At 45.4% G+C, this 26,544-nt stretch overlaps 1 protein-coding gene across 5 annotated transcripts in view; it reads left to right on the top strand.

The window, feature by feature from the left end:
- SLC4A8 (solute carrier family 4 member 8) overlaps window positions 1-18,210 on the top strand; it is a 102,162-nt gene extending 83,952 nt beyond the window's left edge. For 4 of the 5 annotated variants that reach the window (XM_047740666.1, XM_047740663.1, XM_047740667.1 and 1 more), the window contains exons 20-25: window positions 2,205-2,273; window positions 3,991-4,164; window positions 6,969-7,106; window positions 11,705-11,796; window positions 13,853-13,948; window positions 15,328-18,210. In XM_047740666.1, coding sequence (XP_047596622.1) covers window positions 2,205-2,273; window positions 3,991-4,164; window positions 6,969-7,106; window positions 11,705-11,796; window positions 13,853-13,948; window positions 15,328-15,340 — 582 coding nt within the window. In that variant the 3' untranslated portion in view covers window positions 15,341-18,210. The remainder of the gene's footprint in view (window positions 1-2,204; window positions 2,274-3,990; window positions 4,165-6,968; window positions 7,107-11,704; window positions 11,797-13,852; window positions 13,949-15,327) is intronic. The other variant, XM_047740664.1, reaches the window with a different exon arrangement.
- Window positions 18,211-26,544: the final 8,334 nt, after the last annotated feature.

Here is a 26,544-nt window from a genome sequence, read left to right as displayed (position 1 = left end):
GGGCGCCTGGGTGGCTCAGTGGTTAAAGCCTCTGCCTTCAGCTCAGGTCATGATCTCAGGGTCCTGGGATCGAGTCCCGCATCGGGCTCTCTGCTCAGCAGGGAGCCTGCCTCCTCCTCCTCTCTTGCTCTGCCTGCCTCTCTGCCTACTCGTGATCTGTCTGTCAAATAAATTAAAAAAAAATCTTTAAGGAAAAAAAATTATTTAATGTCCTCAATCTGCCTTTAAAAAAAAAAAATCAAAATGCCTGCTAGGTTTCTGATTTGACCATCTGGGTGGAGAGTAGAGACATTTAAGATGGAGAAGACTGCATGAAAGAGGGAGTGATTTTGTGAGAGGTGGTGGGACTATGGTCAGATTTGGGTGAGACACCCAGCAGGCAACTGTGTGAAGAAGCTAGAGGAAGGTTCTGGATTAAAAATATAAATGTGGGAGTCAACAGCACTTAGTGGTATTGAAAGCCCTGGGAGTAGATAAGATCACTCAGGGAGAAGGGTAGATATAACAGAGAAATAGGCCAAGAGGCAGGAGTCGAGTCTACGGAGCTCCAATATTTAGAAGTCGGGTAGAGGAGGAGACAGCAACAGAGACTCAGAAGGAGCTGCCAGAGAGGTAGGATGGAAACCAAGAGGGTGTGGTATCAGGGAAGCCAAGCAAGGGGAATGTTTCCAGAAAGAGGGATTGGTTAGAATCTGTCTGTCTAGAATGATAAAGACTAAACCAAGCCGTTAGATTTGGCAACATGGAGGCCTAACGTGCCTCGACAAAGTCAGATTCAGTGGAATGATAAGGCTGAAGTTGAATTTCAGGGAAGTGAAGAGCAAATAGGAGGTGAGAAGTAAAGAGAGCACGGGCAGACAGCTCTTTCAAGAGATTTTTTATATTAAATGGGACGGAAAATGGGCAGTGGCTGGTGTGGGATGTGGGGTTAAAGAGGATTTTTGGAAAGACAGAAGATGCCTTGAATGTGAGAAAAAATTTTTTTTTTAGTTTTGTGGGTATAAGACTTGCTTTTGGAAAAATGGGGTGAAAAGGAAAGTTCTCTGGCTCAGTATTGCCAAGTCCCAAACACTCTGGAGCATTCTGGAAATGAGGCTCCCTTGCCTCCTTTTCCCCTCTTTTTGGTGACTCTTCAGCCACCCCAGCCTGCCCTGTGAGTGCTATTTAAGGGCGATAGTTGAGAGAAATGGGAGAGGACTTGGAACCATCTTCCTGGCCCCTTACTTTCCACCCAGTCCACCTCTCCTCACGCCCCCTCCCCACTTCTACTCTCTGTCCCCAGGCCTGCCCTCACTCCCTCCTCTGGTCTAGCCATCATCTGGAGGAGCCCACAGGTTGCTGCTCCTCCAGGAAACTGACCACGAAGGCATGGCGGTGGGCATTGCCTGGTCTTCCTAGAACTGTCTCAGAAGGAGACTTCTTTCAAGACACCATTCAGTAGTTCTACAAGCAAGATTAGCAACAAACTGAGATGTTTGCTCACTCTACAGTTGAAACAACATAAAATCTAATGGGGATTTTCTAGTTCTGAGAGGAATTATGTTTGGAAATTTTCTTTAGCTTCAGAATAAAAACAAGCCAAGTTCAGTCTTCAGCTACAAGACATCCCTTGCCTTAATTCTGCAGGCCTCATTTCCCTACCTCATAGAGTTGCCCTGAAGATAGCTGAGATTGATAGATGTGATCTGATAGGTGTGTATGCATATTCAAGTGCAGTAGAATGATATTGATTTTTCTCCCCAAATCATTTCCCAATACCTCCCCATTCCTGCCCTCAAGTCTCTGGTTAGCAGAAAGGAAACTTTTTAGTCCATGTTAAAACACATGAAGTCCCTGAGATGATTGATTATGTAATTAGTGTAAAAAGATGTGTGTGTGTGTGTGTGTGTGTGTGTGTGTGTGTGTGTGTGTGTGTGTGTCTGCCCATCCCCATGGAGGAGGAAGAGCCAGACAAGGGTAAAATGTGAGGCCTGTGATTTAACGAGGACCAGATTACTCTTACGTGTACTCATTTCATCTCAGAATGAAAGGATATTTGATCATTGTCAGCTTCTGATTTTGCTTCTCCTTCTAAATCATGCCAGAGGCAGCAGGAGCTAATGAGGTGTTTATGCCATGGTTGGGGGACTCGGTTTCCTTCTTGGAGATTTACAAGTTTATGATAGCTAATTTAATTTCCGGTCTTTCTGTCCTTTTGTCCTCAGTTTATCCCGATGCCAGTACTCTATGGAGTTTTCCTCTACATGGGAGTTTCCTCCCTACAAGGAATTCAGGTATTGCACGCTTCGGCCTGGGCAATGACTTTGCACCATGAGCTCATCCATCCTGACCAGAGAGGGAGGGATCCCCCAAGGGTGCATGAACCCGTTCTTGTGGGAACCCCTTTCCTAGGCTTGCCGCTTAAAGCTATTTGAGGATTTAAATGTTGGATTTAAATGTTGCCTCTGTCACATACCAACCTTAGGGAAATTACCTGTGTTTCTCTGAGACTCAGTTTCCATTTTTGTCCAGTAGAGACAGTAGGTCACCTACTGTCTGCTCATGTTTCTTTGGGCACTGGGCAAGTCATTTGGACAGTCAAGCTGGCATGAGAGGACAGAGACTTTTGGGATGGCCCGGCTTGATGTCATGGTACCAGTCCTTCATTAGCTATGTAGCAGACTGATAGCAGGCTTCCACGCATGGATCACACTAGCTATCACGCCAGGCTATGGTGTGAGCGAGGCAGACGACACTGGCTGTAGTGCGGGCTGCTCCAGGTCAGCGGGTACTACTTCCTGTTGTGCTCTGCCTTTGCCCATCTGTCAACTCATTCCTCTGAATCCTTTGAACATAGAAAATCAGGAGCATGCCACAGACCATGTGGGCACCCCAGATGAATATCCAGGGGTCACTCTTACCCACTGAGTTTTAATGTGACCTTGGGCAGGTATTGAATCCTTCTGGGATTCTGGTTTCCTTTTTATTTATTTTTAATTAATTAGTTAATTAATATTTTATTTGTTTCAGAGAGAGAGGGAATGAGAGAGAGAAAGCACAAGCAGGCAGGGAGAGGCAGAGGGATAGGGAGAAGCAGACTTCCTGCTGAGCAGGAATCCTGACTTGGGCGTTTGATCCCAGGACCCTGGGATCATGACCTGAGTCTAAAGCAGACACTTAACTGACGGAGCCACCCAGACGCCCCTGTTTTCCTTCTTATAATATAAGGATGGTCATATGTTCTATATCCAGAATGTCATGAAGTTTTATCTTTTTACTATAAATAATCAATGAAAAGCACCAAACTCTTCAAAGAACAAGTAGGAGATAAGGTTTTGATAATAAGCAGAAAGGTGGAACTGGCTTATTTTGTTCTCAACAATCCCCGAGAAAGATCTCTCAGGAGCCAGTGTGAGAGAGAAGAAAGAAATTTGAACCTAGAATTAGAAAAGATGGATTTAGGGGCACCTGGCTGGCTCAGTGGATAGAACATGTGACTCTTGATCTTGGGGTTATGAATTCGAGCGCCGTGTTGGATACAGAGATTACTTTAAAAAAATCTTTAAAAAAAATAAAAGAAAAGAGGGGCACCTGGGTGGCTCAATCAGTTAAGTGGCTGTTTTCAGCTCAGGTCATGATCCTGGGGTCCTGGGATCCAGCCCCACAACGGACTCCCTGCTCGGTGGGGAACCTGCTTCTCTTTCTCCCTCTGCCTGTTGCTCCCCTGCTTGTGCTCACTGTCTCTGTCTCTCTCCCTCAAATAAAGAAACAAATCTTAAAAAAAAGAAAAGAAAAGAAAGATGGATTTAAATGTTGCCTCTGTCATATAACAACCTTAGGGAAATTACCTGTGTTTCTCTGAGACTCAGTTTCCGTTTTTGTCCAGTGGAGACAGTAGGTAACTTACTGCCTGCTCATCAGAGCAGGTGATGTAAGAGACATGAATGGGCCTCACAAGGCTTCTGACCCAGAGAAACCTCCTGAAAATAAATGCCAGTGCCCTCCTTCCAGTTCTTTGACCGTCTGAAGCTCTTTGGGATGCCTGCAAAGCACCAGCCGGACTTCATCTACCTTCGGCACGTTCCCCTGCGCAAGGTGCACCTCTTCACCCTCATCCAGCTCACCTGCCTCGTCCTGCTCTGGGTCATCAAGGCATCTCCAGCTGCCATTGTCTTTCCGATGATGGTGAGTTTCCAGCATTATGGTTTTTTTTTTTTTTTTTTTTAAGATTTTATTTATTTGACAGAGAGAGAGATCACAAGTAGGCAGAGAGGCAGGCAGAGAGAGAGAGGGGAGGAAGCAGGCTCCCTGCTGAGCAGAGAGCCCGATGCGGGGCTTGATCCCAGGACCTGGGATCATGACCTGAGCTGAAGGCAGAGGCCTTAACCCACTGAGCCACCCAGGCACCCCATGGTTTGTTTTTAAAAAGTGCAGTGAAATGTACATAACAGAAAGTTTATTATCTTAACCACTTTGTAAGGGTACACTTTGTGTTGTGGTACAACTCTTGCTTACCATACATTTCCAGATCTATTTTACCTTGCAAAACTGAAACTCTGTACCCATTAAACAAGGACTCCCTACTGCCCCTCCCCTAGGCCCTGGCAACCACTATTCTATTTTGGTCTCCATGAATTTGACTACTCCAGGTGCCTCATGAGAGTGGAACCATGAAGTATTTGTGTTTTTGTATCTGGCTTATTTTACTTATTAGCATAATGTCTCCACGAGGCTCATCTATGTTGTAACATGTGTCAGAATGTCCTTATGAAAGACTGAATAATATTCCTGTGTGTGTATTTTTATATATATATATACACACACGTACCACCTTTTGGTTATCTGTACATTTGCTCGTACACACTTGGATTGCTCCCACTTTTTGGCTATTGTGAATAATGCTGCCATAAACATGAATTGTACAAATAAATGTGTTCCACTTTCAGTTCTTTGCGGTGTATACCTAAAAGTGGATTGCTGGATCATATGGTGATTCCATTTTTAATTTTTTGAGGAACGGCTGCGCGATTTTATAAGTACATGGGTTTCCAATTGGTCCACATCTTTGGCAACACTTATTTTCTGCTTTGGGCCTTTTAGTTTTGTTGTGTTCTGGCGATCAGCCATCCTAAAGCTTATGAAGCTTGTGGTTTCGATTTGCATCTCCCTAATGACTAGTGAGCTTGAGCCCGTTTTCATGTGCTTATTGACTGTATATCTTAAGACCTGTCTGTTCAAGCCCTTGCCCATTTTTTAATCAGATTGTTTGTTTTTGGTTGTTGGTGTTGAGTTTCAGGAGTTCTCTATCATTCTGGATATTAACCCCTTATCAGCGGCGAGTCTTCTGGTCGGCTTTTGTAGGAGCAGCATTATTTGTGGACCTTGAGGTGTGGGTGCACGTGTGAGGCGGCTTAGCCTCTTTACTTTCAAGTCTATCGGTCTGTCTCCCTCCTCCCCTCCCTCCCTCCCTTCCTAACTTCCTTTCTTTTCTCTGTGTCTCATGACTCTGACACAGAGAGCATTCTTCATGTTCACAATAATTTGCATGTTACTTCAGAGCAACAGAGATCCGGTTTAGAATTCATTGCGATCAGAAGTGCTTGGAGTGGTGGAAATGCACTGTTTTCAGCCACTGGGAGAGGGGACAAAGTTGGCCCAGCACTGAGAAGTGACTGGGACATCCTCACCTCCTCTTGAACTGAAGCAGAGACTTTGGAAAAGGGACTATGGAAGCTCAGCTGTGTGTGGTACCGCAGATGACGAGCTGCTGCCTGCCACCAGGGCGAGGATGAAATTCTTGCCACTGGACATCCTCCCAATCTCATCTTCTCCTGTTACCTTCTCCTCTCTGGCTTACCCTGGGTCACGAGGCTATGGAACATTCCATGGGCTGTTTGAAAGTGACCCAAAGGGTGGGCCTCTAGGGAGAAAAGGCAGTGAGGGTAATGTCTGGTGCTTATTTCAGGACTTTTTGGGAGAATATTCAAGGGTGAGGAAAATGGGGGTGGGGGGGCTCTTCTGCCCTCCTCTCTTACACATGTACCTCCTGATAGATCTCTCAGTTTTGTCAGAGTTCATGTAGATTTCTGCATTTGGGTGTTATATTCAGGGGTTGACTGTTTGGTTAAATTAACAGCAAATGCCTGACAACCCCTTGGAAGGGACACTATTATTTTGGATTTATTGAGAGAGTAGTTGTGGACATGAGGGAGAAACGTGTTTGAACATAAGCCTGATTTGCCTCATTGCTGTCCAGCCACCAGACATAGCCGCTGAATACCAGTCACTCCAAGCTGGTCATTCTGGGTTATTATTAATTCCCCTTTGGCAAAAATGGCCTTTTATGGGAAAAAAAAGTGGAGCAGCAGCTGAGGCATCCTCCTATGTACAGATGAGGAAATTAGCTGTCAGATTTTAGGCAAATTACTTTCTCTCCCTGGGCCTCAGTTTCATCAATTACAAAAAGAGTGTCAGGCCAGTCCAGGGGGCAGAACCACAAAACACTAGGGATTCAGGATGCAGGCATATAGCAAGGATTTTGTGGGGGAGATGTAAAGGCGAAGGATCAGGGGGAATTCTGATGGTCCTTCAAAGTCCTTCCTGCCATGGTGAGGTGTGCTTGGCCTGGGCGTGCCTGGTCTTGCCATAGCTGGGCTCTGGCAAAAGCTCTCTCCCCTAGGACTGCCCTGCAGCCCTTCCTGCTGGTCCCACCAAAGGGAAAGGCAACTCTGAGCCCTCTGAGGATGAGCGGTGTCTCTTTTCAATGAAGGAATTAAGTTGGTTGCTCTCCAAGTTGTAGGGCTGTTATGACGATTGTTACATAAAATGCTATACAGAAAGCCCTCTCCTTAGTATCTGATACAGAGAAGGCACTCCATACTAGGCGACTATTATGATTACTATGCATTTGCTTTTCCTTGAAATGTCCTAGTGTTTAACTCTAGGAAGGAAATGAACTCCTTTAATTCCCTTTCTTTATTTTTCTTCAGGTATTGGCGTTGGTCTTTGTCAGGAAAGTCATGGATCTCTGTTTCTCTAAACGAGAGCTGAGCTGGTTAGATGATCTCATGCCTGAAAGTAAAAAGAAGAAGTTGGATGATGCCAAAAAGAAGGCCAAGGAGGAAGAGGTCATGGTTCTTGCACCAACTGTACACTTCGGGCAGCCTCAAGTTACAGAACATAGGAAGGGCCAGGAGAAGTCAGCATGTCAGGAATCCCAAGGGTTGTATTCAGGAATTGGGAAGATTACTCCAAAGGTGTTCTTAGCTGAGAATGGATGAAGGATTCTTGTCCCTATCTGTCCTTTATTTTTGGTCCCAATAATCAGGTTTTTTTCCCTTTGTTTGTCTATAGTCTACTTAGAATATGAACATAGAGTCTGCTCTTATTATCAGATCTCATGGTTCGTGTTCTCCCAAAAGGCCTAATTTGACAACCATACAAAACCTATCATTTGTTATGTACCTAATTGCAGATGGTGTCGAGGTTGGCACCATGCAAAGATAACTTGCACAGGACTTTCTGTCCTTCCTCATTTCCCTCATCACTTAGCATCTGCTGTCCGCACAATGGACGCTCAATCAATGGTCTCTGCGTGCCAAGAATGGATGTGTAACAAAATGAAAATACCAGACCAAGAAATGAATGAGCTGGAAAGTGTTTCCAAATACAGTTAGTGCCTGAAATAGTATCCTTTGAAATATATTTTAAATGACATTTTTCCTTAATATCTTGAATTTTTAAAAATCTTATATTATTTTTTCCCAGCTCTGTTGAGATATAATTGACCTATATAACACTGTGTATGACATAATGATTCGCTATATGTATATATTGTGAAACGATCACAATAAGGTTCATTAACACATTCATCACCTCACATAGTCTCATTTTTTTTGTGATGAGAATTTTAGAAATTACTCTCTCAGCAACTTTCAAATACACAGTACAGCATTGTTAACTATAGTCATCATGCTGAACGTTAAGTCCCCAGAATTTATCTTATAACTGTAAGTTTGTATCCTTTGACCACCTTCACCCATTTCCCCCACCCCCAGCAACAACCAATCTGTTCTCTCGATTCTAGAACTTCAGATGTTTCTTAGGTTCCACAAATAAGTGAGATCATATAGTATTTATCTTTCTCTGTCTGACTTATTTCTCTTAGCTTAATGTCTTCAAGTTTCATTCATGTTGTTGCAAATGGCAAGGTTTCCTTCTTTTTTATGGCCACATGATATTCAATTCAATTCAATTCAATTCAATTGTGTATATATAAACACACAACATATATTACCTTTTCTTTGTCCATTCATCACCTGATGGACTCTTAGGTTGTTTCCATGTCTTGGCTGTGGTAACTAATGCTGCAGTGAGCACGGGGGTGTGGAGAGCTCTTTGAGATGGTAATTTCACTTTCCTTTGGATATATGCCCATATAGTGCAATGGCTGGATCATACAGTAGTTCTGTTTTTTAACTTTTTGAGGCCTCCATGTTGTTTTCCAGAGTGGCTGCACCAATTTGCATTCCCACCAAGAGTACAACAGGGTTCCCCCTTTCTCTGCAATCTTGCCCGTACTTACCTCTTCTCTTTTTGGTAATAGCCACTCTGATAGATATGGGATGTTATCTCATTGTGGTTTTGATTTAAATTTCACTAATTATTAGTGATGTTGAACACCTTTTCATGTACCATCCAGCCATTTGTATATCTTCTTTGGAAAAATGGCTGTTTTAAAATTGGATGATGATGGTGATTGCTGTTGAGTTATATGGATCCCTTATATATTTTGGATATTAACTACTTACCAGAGATGTGGCTTACAGATATTTCCTCCCATTCCATAGTTTCCCTTTTCGTTTTGTTGCTCATTTCTTTTGCTGTGCAGAAGCTTTTTAGTTTGATACCGTCCCACTTGTTTATTTTTGCTTTTGTTCCTTGTGGTTTTGTTGTCATATCCACAAAATCATCGCCAAGAACAATGTCAAAGGACTTTTTCCCTATATTTTCTTCTAAGAGTTTCAGTGTTTCAGGTTTTACATTCACGTCTAATAACATTTCGAGGTGATTTTTGTGGATGGTGTCAGATGGAGTTCTGGTTTCATTCTTTTGCTCGCGAATATCCAGTTTTCCCAGCGACATTTATTGAAGAGACTATCCTTTCTCCACTGAATATTCTTGGCTCCCTTGTCAAATATTAGTTAACCATATATGCTTGGGCATATTTCTGGGCTTCTAAGTCTGTCACATGTGTCTTTTTTCTATTATTAAATGAGTTTTAACAATTATAAGCACAAAAGCATTGGAGGAAAACTTTAAATAGAAGATTGATAGAAATCATTACATAAAATGTAAAGTTTTCAAGTGTCCAAATATAAACAAAATTTAAAAATCATATATACATATGTGCATGTGTGTGAATGCACACAGAAGCATACCTCATTTGATTGTGCTTCCCTTTATTGTACTTCATAAATATTATGTTCTTTATAAAGTGAAGATTTGTGGCAACCCTGTGTCAAGTGAATCTGTCAGCACCATTTTCCCAGCAGCACTGGCTTTCTTTGTGTCTCTGTGTCATCCTTTGGCAACTCTGGCAATATTTCAAGCTTTTTCATTATTATTTGTTACGGTGATTTGTGATTAGAGTTTATGATTCATTGAAAGCTCAGGTAATAGCATTTTCTAGCAATAAGGCATGTTTTAATTAAGGCATGTACATTGTTTTTAAATCTAATGTTCTTTTAGACACTAAACAGACTATAGTGTAAACAGAACTTTGATACGTACTGGGAAGCCAAAAATTTCTTTTGACTTGCTTTATTGTGATAGTCTGGAACCAAACCCATAATGTCTCCAAGGTATGCCTGTACATATGTACATACATACATACATACATACATATATACATTTATTTACTGATTTATATAAAATTTTAGGTAGTGATATGTTTGAAGAAGGACACAAGGAGTGAGGGAGTTACTTTATTTAAGGTGATCCAGGGATGACTGGAAGGAGACATCTCATTCGAAATCTGGATAAAGTGAGGGCAAGTCATGAGACTATCTGGGAGTAGGAACATTCCAGGCCTGGGGCACAGCAAGCGCCAAGGTTTTGAAGCAGAAATGAGCTTGGTGTGGTTAAAGAACATGAGAAAGCCAGAGAGCCTGGAAGGGAGAGAGGTGGCAAGAGACTAGTCAGCAGTCTGTGGCGATGGTTTAGGCAAGAGGTGGAGGAGGTTGAGGCTAAGGGAGAGGATCGGAGACTTCCTCTGAAGAGCAAGCAGACAGGTTTTGCTAATGCAGAGTGGGCGTGGGTGAAAGAGAGGAATCAAGGATGAGTCTTAGATTTTTGGAGTGAACAACTGGATGAGTAGTTGTGCTGTTCAGTAAGCAGTTTTGCGGGGGGGTGAATCAAAGCATCTATTTTGGATGTTAATTTGGGGATGGGTGGTAAACATACTCCTTATTTTCCAGAATTTCTCAAGTAAACATGTATTTGTGAATACATGCTTTACTTTATAAAGTTATTTTGAAGTCTAAATGAAAGAAAAATAATGAAGACTTCACCCCAAAATTTCATATCAGCATCCAATATTTATGTTCATTACTTTATGTTCTCTTTAAGTCCCTAACATAGTTTTTGTACAAGTGTAGTAATTGTTTATTTGAGGGGCAGGTATTTTTTTTCTGATTTTCCCCCTCAACTTGATTTCATAAGACACTTTTGTATTTCTATACGTCTATATAATAAAAAATCACATTTATTGTTTTAATGACTACATAATATTCTATAGTATTTTCTCATAATTAATTTAAGCTTTCTTCCTTTTTTAAAATTTATAGTTGTTTTAGGATTTATTACTAATATACTACTTTAAACATCTTTGTACATACTCTTTTTCTCTGTAATTGTTTTCTTTAACTTGAGAGGATTTTCTTTTTAAAAAACATTTTGTTATGAAATATTCAAACATATCCAAATGTAGAAAGAATAGTCAGTATTCTTATTTCCTTGATTGCCTTATTATTATTATTTTTTTTAACAATCTGTTTGTTTGAATCAGGATCCAAGTAAGACCTATATATTACAATGGTTGATATGTTTCTTTTCTTTTTTAAGATTTTTTATTTGTTTATTTGATAGACAGATCACAAGTAGGCAGAGAGACAGGCAGAGAGAGAAAGGAGGAAGCAGGCTCTCTGCTCAGGAGACAGCCTGATACAGGGCTTGATCCCAGGACCCTGGGATCATGACCTGATCTGAAGGCAGAGGCTTTAACCCACTGAGTCACCCAGGCACCCGGTTGATATGTTTCTTAAATCTCTTCAGAGTTCCCTTTGTATCTTTTTTTTTTCTTTTTGTTGAAGAAACTAAGTCTGTGACCTGTAGGATTTTCCACCATTTAGATTTTACTGTGTCCCTTGGTGTCACTTAACAACATGTTCTTCTGTCCTCTATATTTCTAGTAAATTGGTAGTTGGCTCTAGAGGTTTGTTCAGATTCATTTTCTTTCTTTAAAAAAAAAAAAATACTATCCCGTAGATACAAAGATCTGGTTGTCTTTTTTGGCGATGAGCCAAATCTATGCGAGAACATAAGTGCACTCTTTCAAAATAAATGTGAGAGGAATTAGGTAGAAATTGTGGGGAGAGAGATATGGGTGGTGTAGACTCACGGTTTTACATGGTCTAAGATAGAATAATGTCTTCTTCTCTTGCAGGAGGCTGAGAAAATGTTAGAAATGGGGGGAGACAAGTTCCCCTTGGAGAGCAGGAAGTTACTAAGTAGTCCTGGAAAGAACAGCAGCTTCAGGTAAAAAAACTCCCTGCACACCAGGGAGATTACTGTTTCGGTTATTCTGTAAACATGGGGCGTTATGGTGGGGGGTGGTCACAAACACAGCTGCTGGCATGAAGAGCTAACATTCAGCCTTCCGGCTCCAATCTGGGAAAATACCTTTACCTCCCATGGTTTCCTGAGCACCTGCTATGAGCCAGGCACCGCACCAGGTGCCAGGAATCACAAGAACGGAGGTAAGGCAGCCTATGTACTGAGCGCCTTCTCCGTGCTAGGAAGGTGTCAGAAGCTTGATTTAAGTAGTCTCCTTTAATGTTTACAATAACTCTCTGATATAAGTCTCATTATCCATGTTTGTACAATGAGGAAACTGAGGCTTGGAGGGTTTTAGGTAATTTGCCCAAGGTCACAACGCTGCTAAGTAGGATGTTTAAGAGTCAGGCCCTCGTCTTTGTATTCTTCAGGTCAGCGCTCCCTCTCCTTTCTCTGCCATTTTCCAGAGATGACTAGGATATGGCCTTTGTTTTTTGTTTCCAGAGGGTCCTCAGCTTGGGGGCGTGGAATTCACATGCTTGGGCCAGACTTTGGGGAAGGGACGAGGCAGCCCCTCCAGTTTGATTCATGGCATCTGGGGTCCTAGGAGCCAAGGGAGAACTGAACTTGGGTTCCCCAAATTCCTTACTTCTGCCACTGATCATGGTCACCTCCAGCAAAGTTACTGCTCACCACAGATCACAGGACGCTGAATTGGTCCATTTGTGGCTTCGGTCCCGGCATTTTGTTTCCACTGTGGAAGAAGTACACATAAGCTGAAAGAAGCCCAGAGGCTGAGACGGGGGAGAAAAGGAAGAGAGAGGGGGGCTGGATCATCTAGATCCTGGATAATTATTGCCGAATCATTGAATCGATAGTGGTTTATACTGAGGGGGAAATGAAGGACATCTTTGGTATTTTAAAAAATTAGACTTATTTATTTTGACAAATAAAAATATATACTTAAGGTGCACAAGTGATGTTTTGAATGTAGGTACACATTGTGAGATGATGGTTACAGTCAAACTAATACCATATTCGTTACCTCCTATAGCTACTGTTCTTTTTTTGTGTGGTGAGAACACTTGAGATCTACTTTCTTAGCAGACTTAAAGTGTACAGTATATTACTGTTAGCTGTGGTCATGCTGTCTATACATCTTAAGAACTTATTCATCTTACAAGTTTGTAACCTTTGATCCACATCTCCCCTTTTCCCCCACCCCCCAGCCTCTGTTCCTATGAGTTTGACTTTTTGTGTGTGACCGACCCCAAGAAATGGAATCTTTGGACCTTAATAAGCTGTCTACAAGTTGTCAAGGAAGTAGCCGCAGACTTTGAATTCTCTGGCAGCAAAGTAGGAGCAATGTTCCCTTTCTACTGGGATGCTGCCTCATTTTCCGGCCTTTTAAAATGAGACTGTCTGGCTGGTAGAAAATTTCCCAGTCCTCTGGGGTGCTAGGACACCAACCAAGGACTGGATTCAAGGCCTTGACTCTCCACTTACTAACGTTTGACCTTGGTGGTCACTTAGCTCTGGGAGCCTTGGGTTCTGCCCTTTCAAAATGAGGATGCGAATAACCTCTGATTTGGTAGTCAAGATAATAGATTGTAAGCATTCTTTGTAAACTACAAATGGAAACCATTTGGCCATGTAAGTGAGAAAACACAAGAAGAATGCTTATGAGCACCATGCCTGGTGAGCCTGGCGAGCACATGGTGAGCCTGGCACCCGGGAACACTCAGTAGGTGGTAGCTCCATAAGCTGTCACCAGCACCCACAGAGGGGTCTTTGAAGGGGCACAATTGTGGGGGCAGAGCTGCCCACACTTGGCACCCCAGCCCCATCCTCAGCTGCCCCTCATAGGCCACCTCACCTCGCTACACTCCAACCACCTGGCTCCTGGCCCTGCCGAGAGCTGTCAGCTGAGGTCCCTCAGACTGACTCTCTCCCATCCAGTGGCCTGGTGATCATTACAGACGGAGATGTGTCTTATATTTGTATGTCCTCCATTTACTGTCCTGAGCATTGATTTCAGATGTGACCCCTCTGAGATTAACATATCTGATGAGATGCCGAAAACCACGGTCTGGAAAGCTCTCAGTATGAACTCTGGCAATACAAAGGAAAAGAGGTAAAGAAGACTATAATTGCTGATTTTTATTTATTTCTGGCTTTTAAAAATAGCAATCATGTTGACAATGAAATATATCATAGTTGCAAAATTGAATTGTCTAAAAAATATCACTTCCGGGACTGTTGCTAACCCCATGAGACTTGTTAGAAGCCTAAAAAAAGGAAAACTATTTGAACTATTTGAACAGATGTGCTGTCTGGAGCTGCCCATTTACACAGCCCCAAAGTCAGGATGGGATTATCTGGGGAATGTAAATTTGCTTTATCTATTTAGTCACCTTGATCCTCTTTCTAAAAGTTTCCATTTCAGGGGCTCCTGGGTGGCTCAGTCGGTTAAAGCTAACCTTCCGACTAGATTTCAGCTCAGGTCATGAGCTCAGCGTGGTGAGGTCAGCTCCGCACAGCCCGGAGAACCTGTTTAGGATTCTCTCTCTCTCCCTCTCCCTCTGCCCGTCCCCCAGCTTGTGCATGTACTCTCTATTTCAAAAAAAAAAAGAAAAAAAAAAAGAAAAGAAAAAAAATAACCATTAAAAGTTCCCATTTCAAAATCTCCCTGGTTACTGGAACTGTGCAAACTGGAAAATGGCTAGAATGTACAGAGAGTGTCAGTAGTATTGATACAGACATTTAACTCGTTCCATAATGAGAATTATTGCGAAGAAAAGGTTTTGAAATATTATCACAGTTTTCTTATTTGAGAAACGAAATTCTGTATATCATTTGCCAATAGATAGATCAATTTTCATCAGGTTACTGAAGAAAATGGAAGGACTTGAGGCATCTTTGCCTTCATGGAGGTAGGCTATGCACCCAAATTACTTGAATAATTTAGTCCAAACACCACTTTAATTTAAGAAGTCAGGAAACTAAAAGCAAAGTCTTAGGTCTATACTAAAGGCAACTTATCTAATTAAGGAAAAAAAAGCAGTAGGCTAGGAATTAGGGTACTTGGTCTAATCATTCATTCCTTGTATAGACTGGCAGGCTGTTGTTTCTGGGACTCAGTTTATTCAGCATTAAAATGGGGATAATAATGACTGACTGCCTCACTCAAATGAGTGTTCTGAGGAGGAGCTAAAGTACTTTGAAAAGTCACCAGTGGGTGGTAGTGGTAGGCTGTTTCTTCATCGAACGGGTTAAAATAAATCTGTGCTGAATGTGAGTGAAATATAGAATCTTGTTTCCTTCAGAGGAAAATCCAGGCAGCTGTCGAAATGTATAACGCACGTGGTTATTTTTAGTCGAGAACTAGTCTACTTGTAAATGAACTTAAAATATAGCCAGATCCAAATTGTGGTGACATCTTCAAAGTATTGTGTTAAAAGCAGGAATGAATCATGTGTTCCCTTTTTGTCTAATTGTAACACTTTTATTCAGTCTCTTCAACTGAAAGTCTTTGCTGGGAAGGAAGCTTTGGGCTGTGAGGTGCCTCAGGGAAGTTCTGGTTACAGAGAAGATGGTGAGTCTCTCAGAGAAGAAGCAAGACCAAGTCTGGCCCTGTCCGCCATCACGTCAAAGCCATGCTGAAGCATTCAGTTACCCGTGCTGTGCGTTGGAGGACAGCCAGCCATCCCCATACCAGCAGCCCATCACCAGATATGAACGGGGAAGCAGAAGACCACCTCTTGCTGGTACTTCTCTTCTTCCTTTCTCTTTCTCTTCAGAACTGCCACCCATGAAGACCCAGCTTCCCATCTTCCAGACATTTTCTCTGAAACTCTCTGCTGGCTTGCAGAGCCATATGGATCCACCCTGCCCCTGAGGATTCCTTCGATGAGCTCCCTCTTCCTGAAGGATGGGGCCGGGGAGTCAGAGGAGAGCAGAGAGAAAAGGGAAGGCTCTCCAGTCCCGTAGAATCTGTAGGCTCCGAGGCAGTCCTGGGCCTTTGTTTGATGCCTCCTCTGGGGGAGGCTGGTCAGCCCCAGAGGCTGTCGGGGATGTCCACCACTAGGAGGGTCAGTGACCTGGGCATTGGCAGGGCCCACCACCACGGCCAGAAGATGCCTCTGCCCCGGACATGTCTGTGTCGCTTTCTAGCAGCAGCCTGCATAACTCGGCAAGAACCGTGGGTGATGACAGGGCCATGAGGGACACTGGAGTTGTTCAGCTCAGACAGGAGAAAGCTCGGGGGAAGATCAGTAATGATAAGCGAGGACAAGCAGCTTCTCTTGGTTTCATTGAGGATGGACTAAGAGAATGAGCTTCAGTTGTTCCAGAAGGAGTTGGTTTAGACACCAGGAAGGGCTTCCTAGCCCGAAGATTTGTCCTAGTGTCTGCTTTCTAGACATCTGAGAAAGATTTGATAATAGTTGTTTGTGAGTAGAAAGGGAGATACAGTGTTTTTATTGGACATGTTGTGGAAACATCCATATTTTGCTGCTGTCTCGGAAGTAGAATCGGAAGGATACATTCCGATTCTACTCCAGGAGAGATCCAAATGCTTACATAATGTCTCCTTAGCTGCCTTAGTAGCGAACCATCCTCAACTCAATGGACCCAAACCACCTTCAACCGGGTGGTTTCTTCATCATTGTGAATTTCTTTTGATTGACAAGTGTTTTGGCTCTCAGATGTAAAAAGCCACACTGAGAAATGAACTGTAAGTGGTGAAATTAATTTTGGTATTTAGTTGAAAACTATATTTATAGTTTTTTCTCTTCTCTAATGTGATGAATATCAAGGGTTTGGTCTCCAGTGCGTCTAGGTCTTTCTTTTGTGCGCAGAACGTGACAAGTCAGCATGTTGGTACCCAAGGAATTCGATCACATCAGTTTTCCATCCTGGAAAATCTTTGTGCAGTGGTATGTTCCTAGGGGTTGCTCTCCTTTTGTAGGTGAAGAGTTGGTGACAAAACTTTGTGGAATTTTGCATTCCTTCGACTCTTAAAATACATCAGTGTAGTCTAGTCTTACTCTGAAGTCCTTTGAAATTGAAGGAATCCTGCATTTCTTTAACATCGCCCCATCCCCCAGAACCACGCCTATTTCAATACGCAGACGGTTGTCAGACTACTGAACGGCTGGCACAGGATGGACGCCAACCACTCAGAACGGATGCCGGCTGTAAACAGGCAGGTATGCGCAGCATAGCCGCTGCCTGTGGGCTGGGCACCATGTTGCTTTCAAACGTTAGAACCACATCCCTTGAAATTGTGGTATTGTTCCTGGCTTGCCTGATTTCTGCTCACAAGGCTGTTTCAGGGATAGCCTTGGCTTCCCTTTATATGGTGCAGACAGGAACAGGCATGCATCTTTGAACTATATGGGCATTAAAATCTCTGCGAGCCAAAGCTTCACATTTTATCACTTTGGGCGAAATGTAATGATTGTACCCGTTTACCTACCTAATGTAGAAAAATCAAAAGGCAACCTGTCAGTGGGAAAAGCTTTCCTGCTGACTTGCCCTGTCTCTCTTCAGCTGCTTCCTTGAGCTTGCCTCTTTCTTTGTCTTCCTTGTTCCCTGAGAGTACTCCTGCTTTCCTCCTCCAACCTGCCCCTCCTATCATTTCTGGCCACCCCTGTGGAGGCAGGTTGGTGACTGCTTCTCCTGTTCCCCGAGCCTCAGCACAGCTGTGAGGAATGTGGCGCAGAAAAGCCTATCATACAACAAGTTAGGTGACAATATCACTCAGAAAAATCTCCTAATGATTGGTGTCTCCTGATGCCTTCTATACGCTAGGCCTCTCGAGAACAGAAAACCTGTCTTTGTTAACTGTGTGCAGCCAATCACTGGACCACGTGTGTACATCTGGACCTTCCAGAACCAGACCCTCCAGGTTCCTGCGCCTTAGGAATGTTATTTACTTTGGAAGCCCGTGCTAATCTGTTAAGGCCATTATGTCTTTTCTCAAACAATAGCGAGCCTCGTTTCTGCTGCATCTCAGTGGTGGAAACCATTCCCTACTCTTCTCTTTTACCAACTCCCACCAAATGCTCAACCCCAGCCCTACCCGAATGCTTCCTTGCTCATGGCTGGTGGCCACGGTGGCAGAGGCAAGCTGGGCAGTGTTTGGGGTAGGGAACTGCGAGTGGAGGTGAGTGTGTGTGTGTATGTGTGTGTGTGTGTGTGTGTGCATGTATGATCATCGACAAATGCAACTGTGTCCATAGATGTCCTTGCTGCTATTAAATAGCTTTGTGTACCTAAGCTGGGGGGACATTAAAAAATACCATCGTTCTCCTAACTAGAGTTTCTCAGAGTTCTCTGATAGATTAGCTTGACGACAAATATAGGCAGATTAGTCTATAGGAAACTGACTTAGGGGTAGAGATTGCGGGAATGTTGGCAGGCCAGTGCCCTGACGGGCTGGTTGCGTCAAGGTAGGAAGGGAAGGAGGCCAGGGGGTTAAGAAAGTGATAGTAGGTGAAAACTTGGTTCTAGTGGTAAGAGTGGGCATTGTGGGGTGGTTGGGTTACTTCTAGCTCATGACTTTGAGGGGAAAGGTTGGTCCAGAGAGAAGGGGGAGACCAATGGTATACCATGAACTTGCCAGATCTGTTCAGTTGCATAAAACCCAGACTAGCCCTTTGTGACGATATGTGATTTCCAACTTCTGATGATGGGATCATCAGGAGATCTGGTCTTTATGTGTACGGCTCCTGTCTGCACCTCCTTAGTGATAGAAATTTGCCTTTGGAATAGAGAAGTAAGGAACCATTTATTCCAAAAGATGACATGAATAGTTGCTCTTTCTCTTTGTTTGGGATGCAACTGGCTTTTAAACTAGTCATAAATGTTTGATAAAAATCTGGTAAATGCTCAAAAGTCTCAGGCGGGGCTGACATCTCAGGCTATGACAACTGTGACTTTCAGGAGGTCTCTGATTTTAGGAATCTGTGCTTTCTGGTCATCCAAAGAAGATAATTCCCACTTTTACTTAATTTTCGACTTACTCATATCTCTAGACTTCCCTCTTAGTGGAGGAATCAGCAGTTCTCCCTGCATCTTCTCTATCGACTTCACTGTCCATGTCCTGAGTCTCTACGTTTTCCTGAGGCATAGGAGAAGGTGTGACCCCTGGGCTCCCGCTTTCCTTTTAACTGGCATCAGAAGTCCCATCCGCTCTGTTTTTTCTGCTACTGTATCAGCTTCTCTAAATGTCTTTTTCTGCAACAGTATTTGCACCTCCTCCTAGGACTTTAAAGCAATCTTTCTATTTGTCACTGCATTTTCTTCAGACTTCTCAGGTTTCCAAGCCACATCCTGGCAGGACATTCAGGAACCCTGCATTGAATGTTCTCCGTCTTCCTGACTTTTTTTGGGTTGCAGCTGTCAGACCTGCATGACGTAAAAATCCTTCCTGCGGGGCCCCGACCGGCCAAATGAGACCTCCTCCAAGTTCCGCCCCTTTTACTGACTCAGCTTCCTCCGGCAGTCTTTCTTCTCCTTTCTGCCTGGCCTTTCACGTTCTCCTTGGAGAACTGACTGTTCTTGATCAGGTCTCCTCAAAATCACCACCAGTCAGGGGTGTGAGAGGGGTGATGAGGCTGGACGGTTCTGGGGCTCCTTGGGAAGGGGACTTTTTGGTGATTATTCCTGACTTGGTGTGAGGGACTAAGGATTCTCAAGTCCCAAGCTCATCCATATTTCAGGGTCAACAGGAAAAGAGACCCCAAAAGCAAATCAAAGTGCTTTTTCTATCAAACCTGTTCTTTTTGATTCTTTTGATTTGGTGCCCTTGTTCTCGTACCTTAATCGTAGAGAATGGGCAGTTGACTCAGTTAACACTTCTTTACTGGAAAGGAGGCTAATTTTCATAACCGAAAGAGCTGTGAAGGGTCCATATCCCAGTGTGAAGCATGAGAAAGGAAAAGGAGCGTTATGTGGATCTCTTCAACAGGAAAAGTCAGAAAGCAGAATGATTCATCCACAGGCATAATTCCTTTAGGACATTCTGCTCATAGGGAATGGAATGGTTTCTGATCTTCTGAAAAGAAAAGATAGCATTTTTCTTAAGCCTAACCCACTTTCAGCATTGGAGAACACAGAACTTTTTCTTCTAGCTGATAGCATTGACATTTTCTGAGGGAGACAGACCCCCCCTCCTCGGGGCACTCTTCCACGCCCCACAGACATCAGCAGATCTTGGGCTTCTCTTAGCAGGTTCGCGACTGACGCCAGCGGGCAGGTTCTCACACACGCAACAATGTAGGAGACAGAAGTACCAAACTGAATGTGCAATTACTCCTTTTGCAAAAGAGGCCAAAACCCTCCTCCCTACTCCTTCCTCCCATATTCACTCCTCCAAGATGATAAGCCTCCCTCACGTGGATCTGTGTCTGTCTGTGTGATTGGTGAGCTATGGCTGCCCGAAGCTAAAGGCGTCAGGTGGAGAGCAGAGCACCTTCCCACAGAAGGGGGCAGCTTGAGGTGCTGGTACATTTCCCTGGTTTTCTATGTTCTTCTTTCTAGTAGGTCTCATGTAGAGATAGAGATATTTTTGTTTTAGAGATTCCAAAATATATATTTTTAGTGTAAGAAATGTACCCTCTCCACACTTCACGGTGTAAATAGAACCGAAAACAAACGTGTTGTGAGAATCCCATAGCAATCTGTGGTAGGAACAGGACCCTCTCCCTTGCCACCGAGTCTCACGGTCCGCGTCTGCGAACCAGGGGAGGTGACTGCGGTGCCTCTGCCTGCCCAGACCTTCCTGTGCTCAAGGGGGACAAATAAAGTCTGTGTAAACTGTTCACACCTGTGGTATTTTTTGAGCCTGAACCAAGGGGCCGAGCCAATACGGATCAGTTTCAGAACGTGGATGAAGAGTGAAGAGGAGTCATGAAGACAGTTGGGAGGAGGAGTGGGCTGTCCGCTGGGCTTGCCCTGAGAGGGGCACGTTTGCTGCGCTGCACAGTCCTTGCCAAAGAGAGGGACTGCATAGATGTCTGTCTGGGTGGGGGTGCAGGACAGCAGGAAAAGAGCCCATTTTGGAGATACAACCAGACTATTGAGAGCCATTGCTAACACTGAAGGACTCTCTACTGCCTAGAAGCCCAAATTTCAGGGGCCCCTGGCTGGCTCAGTTGGGAGAGCATGTGACTCTTCATCTCAGGGTCATGAGTTCAAGCCCCATGCTGGATGTAGAGATGACTTAAAAATAAACTTTAAAAAAAGTTACTCCTCCCTCAAAAAAAAAAAATCTAGAATTTAAAAATTTCTCAGCCAGGTTTGGGTTTGGCGGGGTTGGGGGGGTTGCCTATTTATCTTCTTCCCAAATCCGTCTCTTGGAGGGTTGGAGAAAAGGGGAAGAGAGAGGGAATGGAATAAGAGTGAAGAGGTCAGTGAGCGGGGGAAGGCAGGGGCGCAGGGAGAGGCAGTCAGCAAGCCTTCATGGAGTTCCTAGAAAGGCATCACCGGAAAACACCCTGAACATGGACCGCAGTGTGGATATTTTATCAAGGAGAACCAGGCCCAGCTGGGCTGTAGACCTAGAACTCACTAGCTCTGAGGACTTTTGTTATCTTTGGGCTATTTTTTCAAATATCCTGATCGTAGACATGAAATGCCACTTTGTCTCAGAAAAACATGCTTAGGTTGTATTTAGTTGGCGGTAGTGGATGGGAAGACTGTTCATGCGGGCACGGGCTGGTTCTGATGTGGGGGAGCACTGAGCACTCTCACGTCCAGAGGACTAGCCTCGGGGCTCTGAAGAATCCCATTAAACAATAGGTGGAAAGTACTTAGAATGGTACCTGGCGTGCAGTGAGTACACAGTTAAGCAGCGAGGCATCTGGAGGGAGAGGTTCCTGGAGCAGGAAGTTCGGCAGCCATCACCACATCAGGACTCCAGGACTCTGGTCACAGTTTATGCAGCTCCCTGGGTTTTCCCCTCCTAGCTGTCATGAGATGGCTCCAGAAGCTCCAGGCATCACATCAGCCGAATGCAGGAAGAGAGAAGGGCATTTCTCCAGTTTCTCTCTCTTTTAAAGGGGAAAATTATTCCCAGAGAACCTCCCACCCCCAACCCGGCCATGTCAGTGGAGAACTGAGCCACCTTCCCGTCTGTAACATGGGGAAACAGGGATGGGATGACCTTGTTTGGCTTGGATCAATGAGGTTTTGTTCTTGGGGGTGGGTCCATCTTCCCTGACTGTACTGGTGCTCTAATTCTTGTACAGAACTAGGATTCTGCTAGCAGGGAATAAGGCAGGAGCTAGAAGTGATTAAATATCCCAGGTGTGGGCTGCAGACACAGGAGCAGCCGAACCAGCGGCCCCGAGCGCAGCAGGAAGCCAGAACCTCGCCAAAGGTCAGTGGTTCTCCACCCACCTTGTCCAGAGCTTCATTCAAGGGAGATTTTGAACCTGCTGGTGCCTGGTCCCCACTCTACACCAACTAAATCAAGTCTCTGCGGACAAGTGCGGGCACTAATATCTGTTACATTGTCTCCGGTCGGTTCCTACACACAGGCAGGGTCAAGGACCCACTGAAACGCTGCATCCCCTTGGCCTGACTCTGTTCTTCAGTGTCTGAGCCACTTCCGGACAGCTGCTCCTCAGCCTTGACCGTGTAAATGTTCTTCCATGCCGTAGCCCTTTGGCCACATTAGTGTCTCTGTGCCTGACCTGCCACAGCATTAGCCACCTACGCATTCATTCACCCTCACTGCCTCTCTGGTTCCAAAATCGGATTCCCAAGTTCGAGAACATGATTGGTCCCTTGGCCGGCCACATTATAGGTCCCTGACCGGCTTATCATTGGGGGCCTCTCGGTCTGGAGCCATGCCTGGGCCAACCGGGAGGGCGTGAAATGCAAGCAGTAAAAAGGTATGGCAGTCAAGGGGTGTCCCTTTAGCGGAGACTGTGACTTGTCAGTCCCTCTTAGAAGGAGACAAGGGCCATGGAGACACAGGAATTGACATGTTGGACATTTTAGTGATGTCCAGAGGCTGATCCCTAGGTTACAGACCTGGCCACAAATTCACCCCTTGTACCCCATGGTTGTGTTTCATAACAAGGACACACAGGCACACGTTTGCAAGAAAAAAAGTGCAAGCTAGTGCACCACTCCCTTCTTCCCCACTGCCCCAGATGTCCCTAGCTGAGCACAGTCCCCACGGTCTCGCTGGTCTGCTGCTCATGGATGGAGGGAAGCACAGAGCTGCTGGCAGGAGGCTAAGGGGGTGTGACTGAGGCTCTTATCAAGCAGCAGTGTCCACACAGCTAAACGAGGAACAAGGCTGCCTGGGTTCAAGTCCCAGCTCCACCTTGAGAGCTGTGTGACCTTGGGCAACTTGCTTCATCTGTGCCTCAGTTTCTTAGCTGCAGAATGGCAGCCATAATGCCACCCACTTCATAGGGCCAGTGGGGAGGGCCAAATGAATTCCCAAGCAGGGGGAGGCCAGCCCTCTCTCTACTTGCTCCTCCAGACCTTGGCTGGGCAGCTTGGTGGTAGAATGGGGTCCTGGGCCAAGGGTAAAGGAGTCCCAGCACTGTAACCTTTGTCTGGGGTGTTTATAGGTATTAACTCCTAGGAAGAAAGAGGCTTCACTGGGCTTCCTGGCCTAAGCCTTGTTCTCTAGTCCAGCTCCCACCTGAGCCTTTCATCTGGGGTTTTGGGGTATTTGCCCAGTGATCAAAATGCTTGATCAGTCTTGTTTGGGTACAAACTCCCTAGGTCCAGAGAGGAGAGAAGAGTGACCAGGATATTTCCAAGCCCCTGAGGGTAATGGCTATGTCTTTATTATTACCATAGTCTCCAATGCCTCCCCCCACCCAGAACTTACAGAATGAATTATAATCACCCGATTTCCTTAATAGACACAGTGGATAAAGAGAAGATGCCCAGGTCTCGACTATCCAGGCAAAATCAAAAGTTTTCTAGTAACTTCGGGCTCTATGATTCTAGCGCTGATTTTGAGCCTTGTGCCCTCAGTTTCCACTCTGCCAGATGCAGAAGGCTCCTGTCCATGGGCTCCACATCTAAAACACACACCTTCACAAGTACAGAAAAGTAAGCGGGCTTACTGAAAAATAAAAGCATTCGAGAAATAGGAAATTAGAGAACATAACAGTTACATCACTTGTAAATGGCGGTTGAGAAGATGAACTCAGTGCTCCGGCAAGGGTGCCTCAACGTGGCCAGGGACACAAGTTTTTTTAAATGAATGACCAAGGTCATTTGTAACCACTCCTGGGCAATCCCAGGAAAGTTTACAGGGTGCGTTGTAAAGATGTGAAGGGTCGGAACTGATCAACTCTACCAGGAACTGGCGTAAACAGCTGCTGGTGGTAAGATCGTCTGGTTGGAGTTTCCTGCAGCCCCCTGCCTGCATTTGGCGCAGGCAAGCTGTGGTTTCCGTGTACCCGGTCCCAAGGATAGGATCGTGCCCTCTTCAGACGCTGCTAGAAAACAGAGATGCCCAAAGCATGCCCCTGAGAGGGACATTGGAATACATGGAATACATGGGAAAGAGGCTCGGGGAGACTGGCAGCTGGGCTTATCTCATCATTGTCCTAGGAAAGTTGTGTGGGAATAAAAGTTCTCAGAGGACCTACGATTGGCCCCATCTAGAAAACAAGGCAGCACATGTAAAGCACAGTGATGAGGACCATGGGTTCTGTGGGACAAGGAAGGCACCCTTGCAGAGCCTTGGAAGCCAGGGTGCCTCCAAAGATGGGACAGTGTTGGAAGAGGGAAAGAAGAGGGTGTAGACTGGATCCCAGAGGCAGGAGTACTGATGGAACGTTCTGCAGATGGCGAATTTGGCTGGTCTGCTTCAGTGAAGGGTTTTGTGTATGGAAACAATTGTACAGAAAATTGGAGACACGAGCAAGAAGACCTTAAATGTCCGGAGTAAGGAGTGAGGGGTTCCTATAGGCTTCCTATCAAGAGGTAAATGCACGTGTGCTGTGGTGCGGAGGACTTCGTCCTGCTTGCTTCGGCAGCAAGGAAGGGCTCCAGGCCTGAGGCGCTGAGGCTCCGGACCAGGGCCAGGGCAGTGGTGACGGAGGAAGGGCAGACCAGGGAGAGGAACTGAAGGAACAGAAGTCACTGACTGCGGGCAGGGGGACGCAGGCTGAGTGAACACCTCTCTAAGGTCACATGTCTGAGAGAAAAGCTGTCATGTGGGACAAAGAGGGCGTGCCTGACTGAGCTTCAGAGGACACGAGCAGGACAACCTCTCTTCCAAGGAGGCCGACTTGGGCTCAGTGATAGGACTTAGAGGGAAAGCTGTCCAAGACTGAAACTCGCTGCCCCAGGAGCTGTGGCGGGGCGGGAGGGTGGTTGCTGCCCAGCGCTGGGTGCAGGGGGGCCATGTGCAGGAGAGCTGCAGGTGTGGGAGGGTGGACACGAGGACCTGCGATGCTGCCACAGGGACAGGGCGCGAGCTGCAGACAGACGACGTTACCTGGGAGGAGGCTGAGCGATGGGAGGGTGGTGATGAAGGAGTGGGTGGGGAACAGATGTCTGAGTTGAGTAGACGGAGGGAACGGTACAGGGAAAAGAGTGAGTGGGAGGCGGTTGTCTGCTTCTGAGGCCGAGCATGAGGCTGGGGCCTCAGCACTGGGAGTCCCCGCTGCATCTTTGGGTTATGTGGGTCCCAGGTTACATAGGTCTGGGTTAAAAAAAATCAGGTTCCAGAATGACATAAGAGGAGACTTTCCTGACTGTCACCTGCCCCCCACCTGCTATGATAGGACCTCCAGGCTCTCTTAAAAGGCCCCAGAGCCCACTTCTGTCTGCTTGTGAACTTGGTGACCTCAGAGTTAACCTCTGTATCCCACGCCCTGGTTCCAGCTCTCTGTGCCATGCCTACTGCTGCGCGAGACCCTGCCACCGCTGCTGCCTCCGTCACCTGCCGCCGACATGCTGTGCCCATCCGTGATGCACCGGGCCATCCCCCCAACGTGCTTGGCCCACCGGGGCCCTCAGGGCAGCAATGCTGAGCTGTCCATCCTGAGCCGGGCTAAGGAGCCTTTTCTCCCAGCATCAAGGCACCCTCTGCCAATGGATTCCCAAAGCTGGCTGATTGCTTCGGCTCTTCCAGTGTGCCAGAAGAAGAGAGTTCGTTACAAGGTGGCAACTGCCTGGAAGCCCATGTCCCCCCCCAAAGAAGAGGATGGAACACGTTGCCCTCTACTACCCATTCCTGACCCTGGTCCGACCAGTGATGTGCAATATCAAGGTCATGCAGGCAGCAGAGGCCACGAGTGGGAGTTGCTCCTAGCGGGAGGGATGGGTAGAGCTGGCATCAGGGCTCGTGAAGTATCCCTAACGTAAGAAGCTATCACACCTTGAGTGCTTAGCATATGTCAAGTGCTGGGCCAAGTCCTTTAAATGTACTGTTCATTGAACTCTCACAACAGCTCTTTGAGGCAAGCATTGTTATTCCTTTTTTACAGGTCTGGAAACTGAGGTTAAGAAAGTTAAGTGATTTGCCTGATGACGTATAACGTGTAGATGGCAGAGCTAGGATTCTCACCTACGTCTTTCTGAGTCCAAAGCACATTCATGCTGAAATCCACATCATTTTTTAAAAAAAGATTTTATTTATTTATTTGGCAGAGAGAGTGACAGCGAGAGAGGGAACACAAGCATGGGGAGTAGGAGAGAGAGAAGCAGGCTTCCTGCTGAGCAGGGAGCCTAACC

This window comes from Lutra lutra, chromosome 8 (genome assembly GCF_902655055.1).
Source record: "Lutra lutra chromosome 8, mLutLut1.2, whole genome shotgun sequence".
Classification (NCBI taxonomy): Eukaryota; Metazoa; Chordata; class Mammalia; order Carnivora; family Mustelidae; genus Lutra; species Lutra lutra.
Note: the sequence above shows the minus strand (reverse complement) of the source record. Positions and strands in the feature narration are given on the sequence as shown.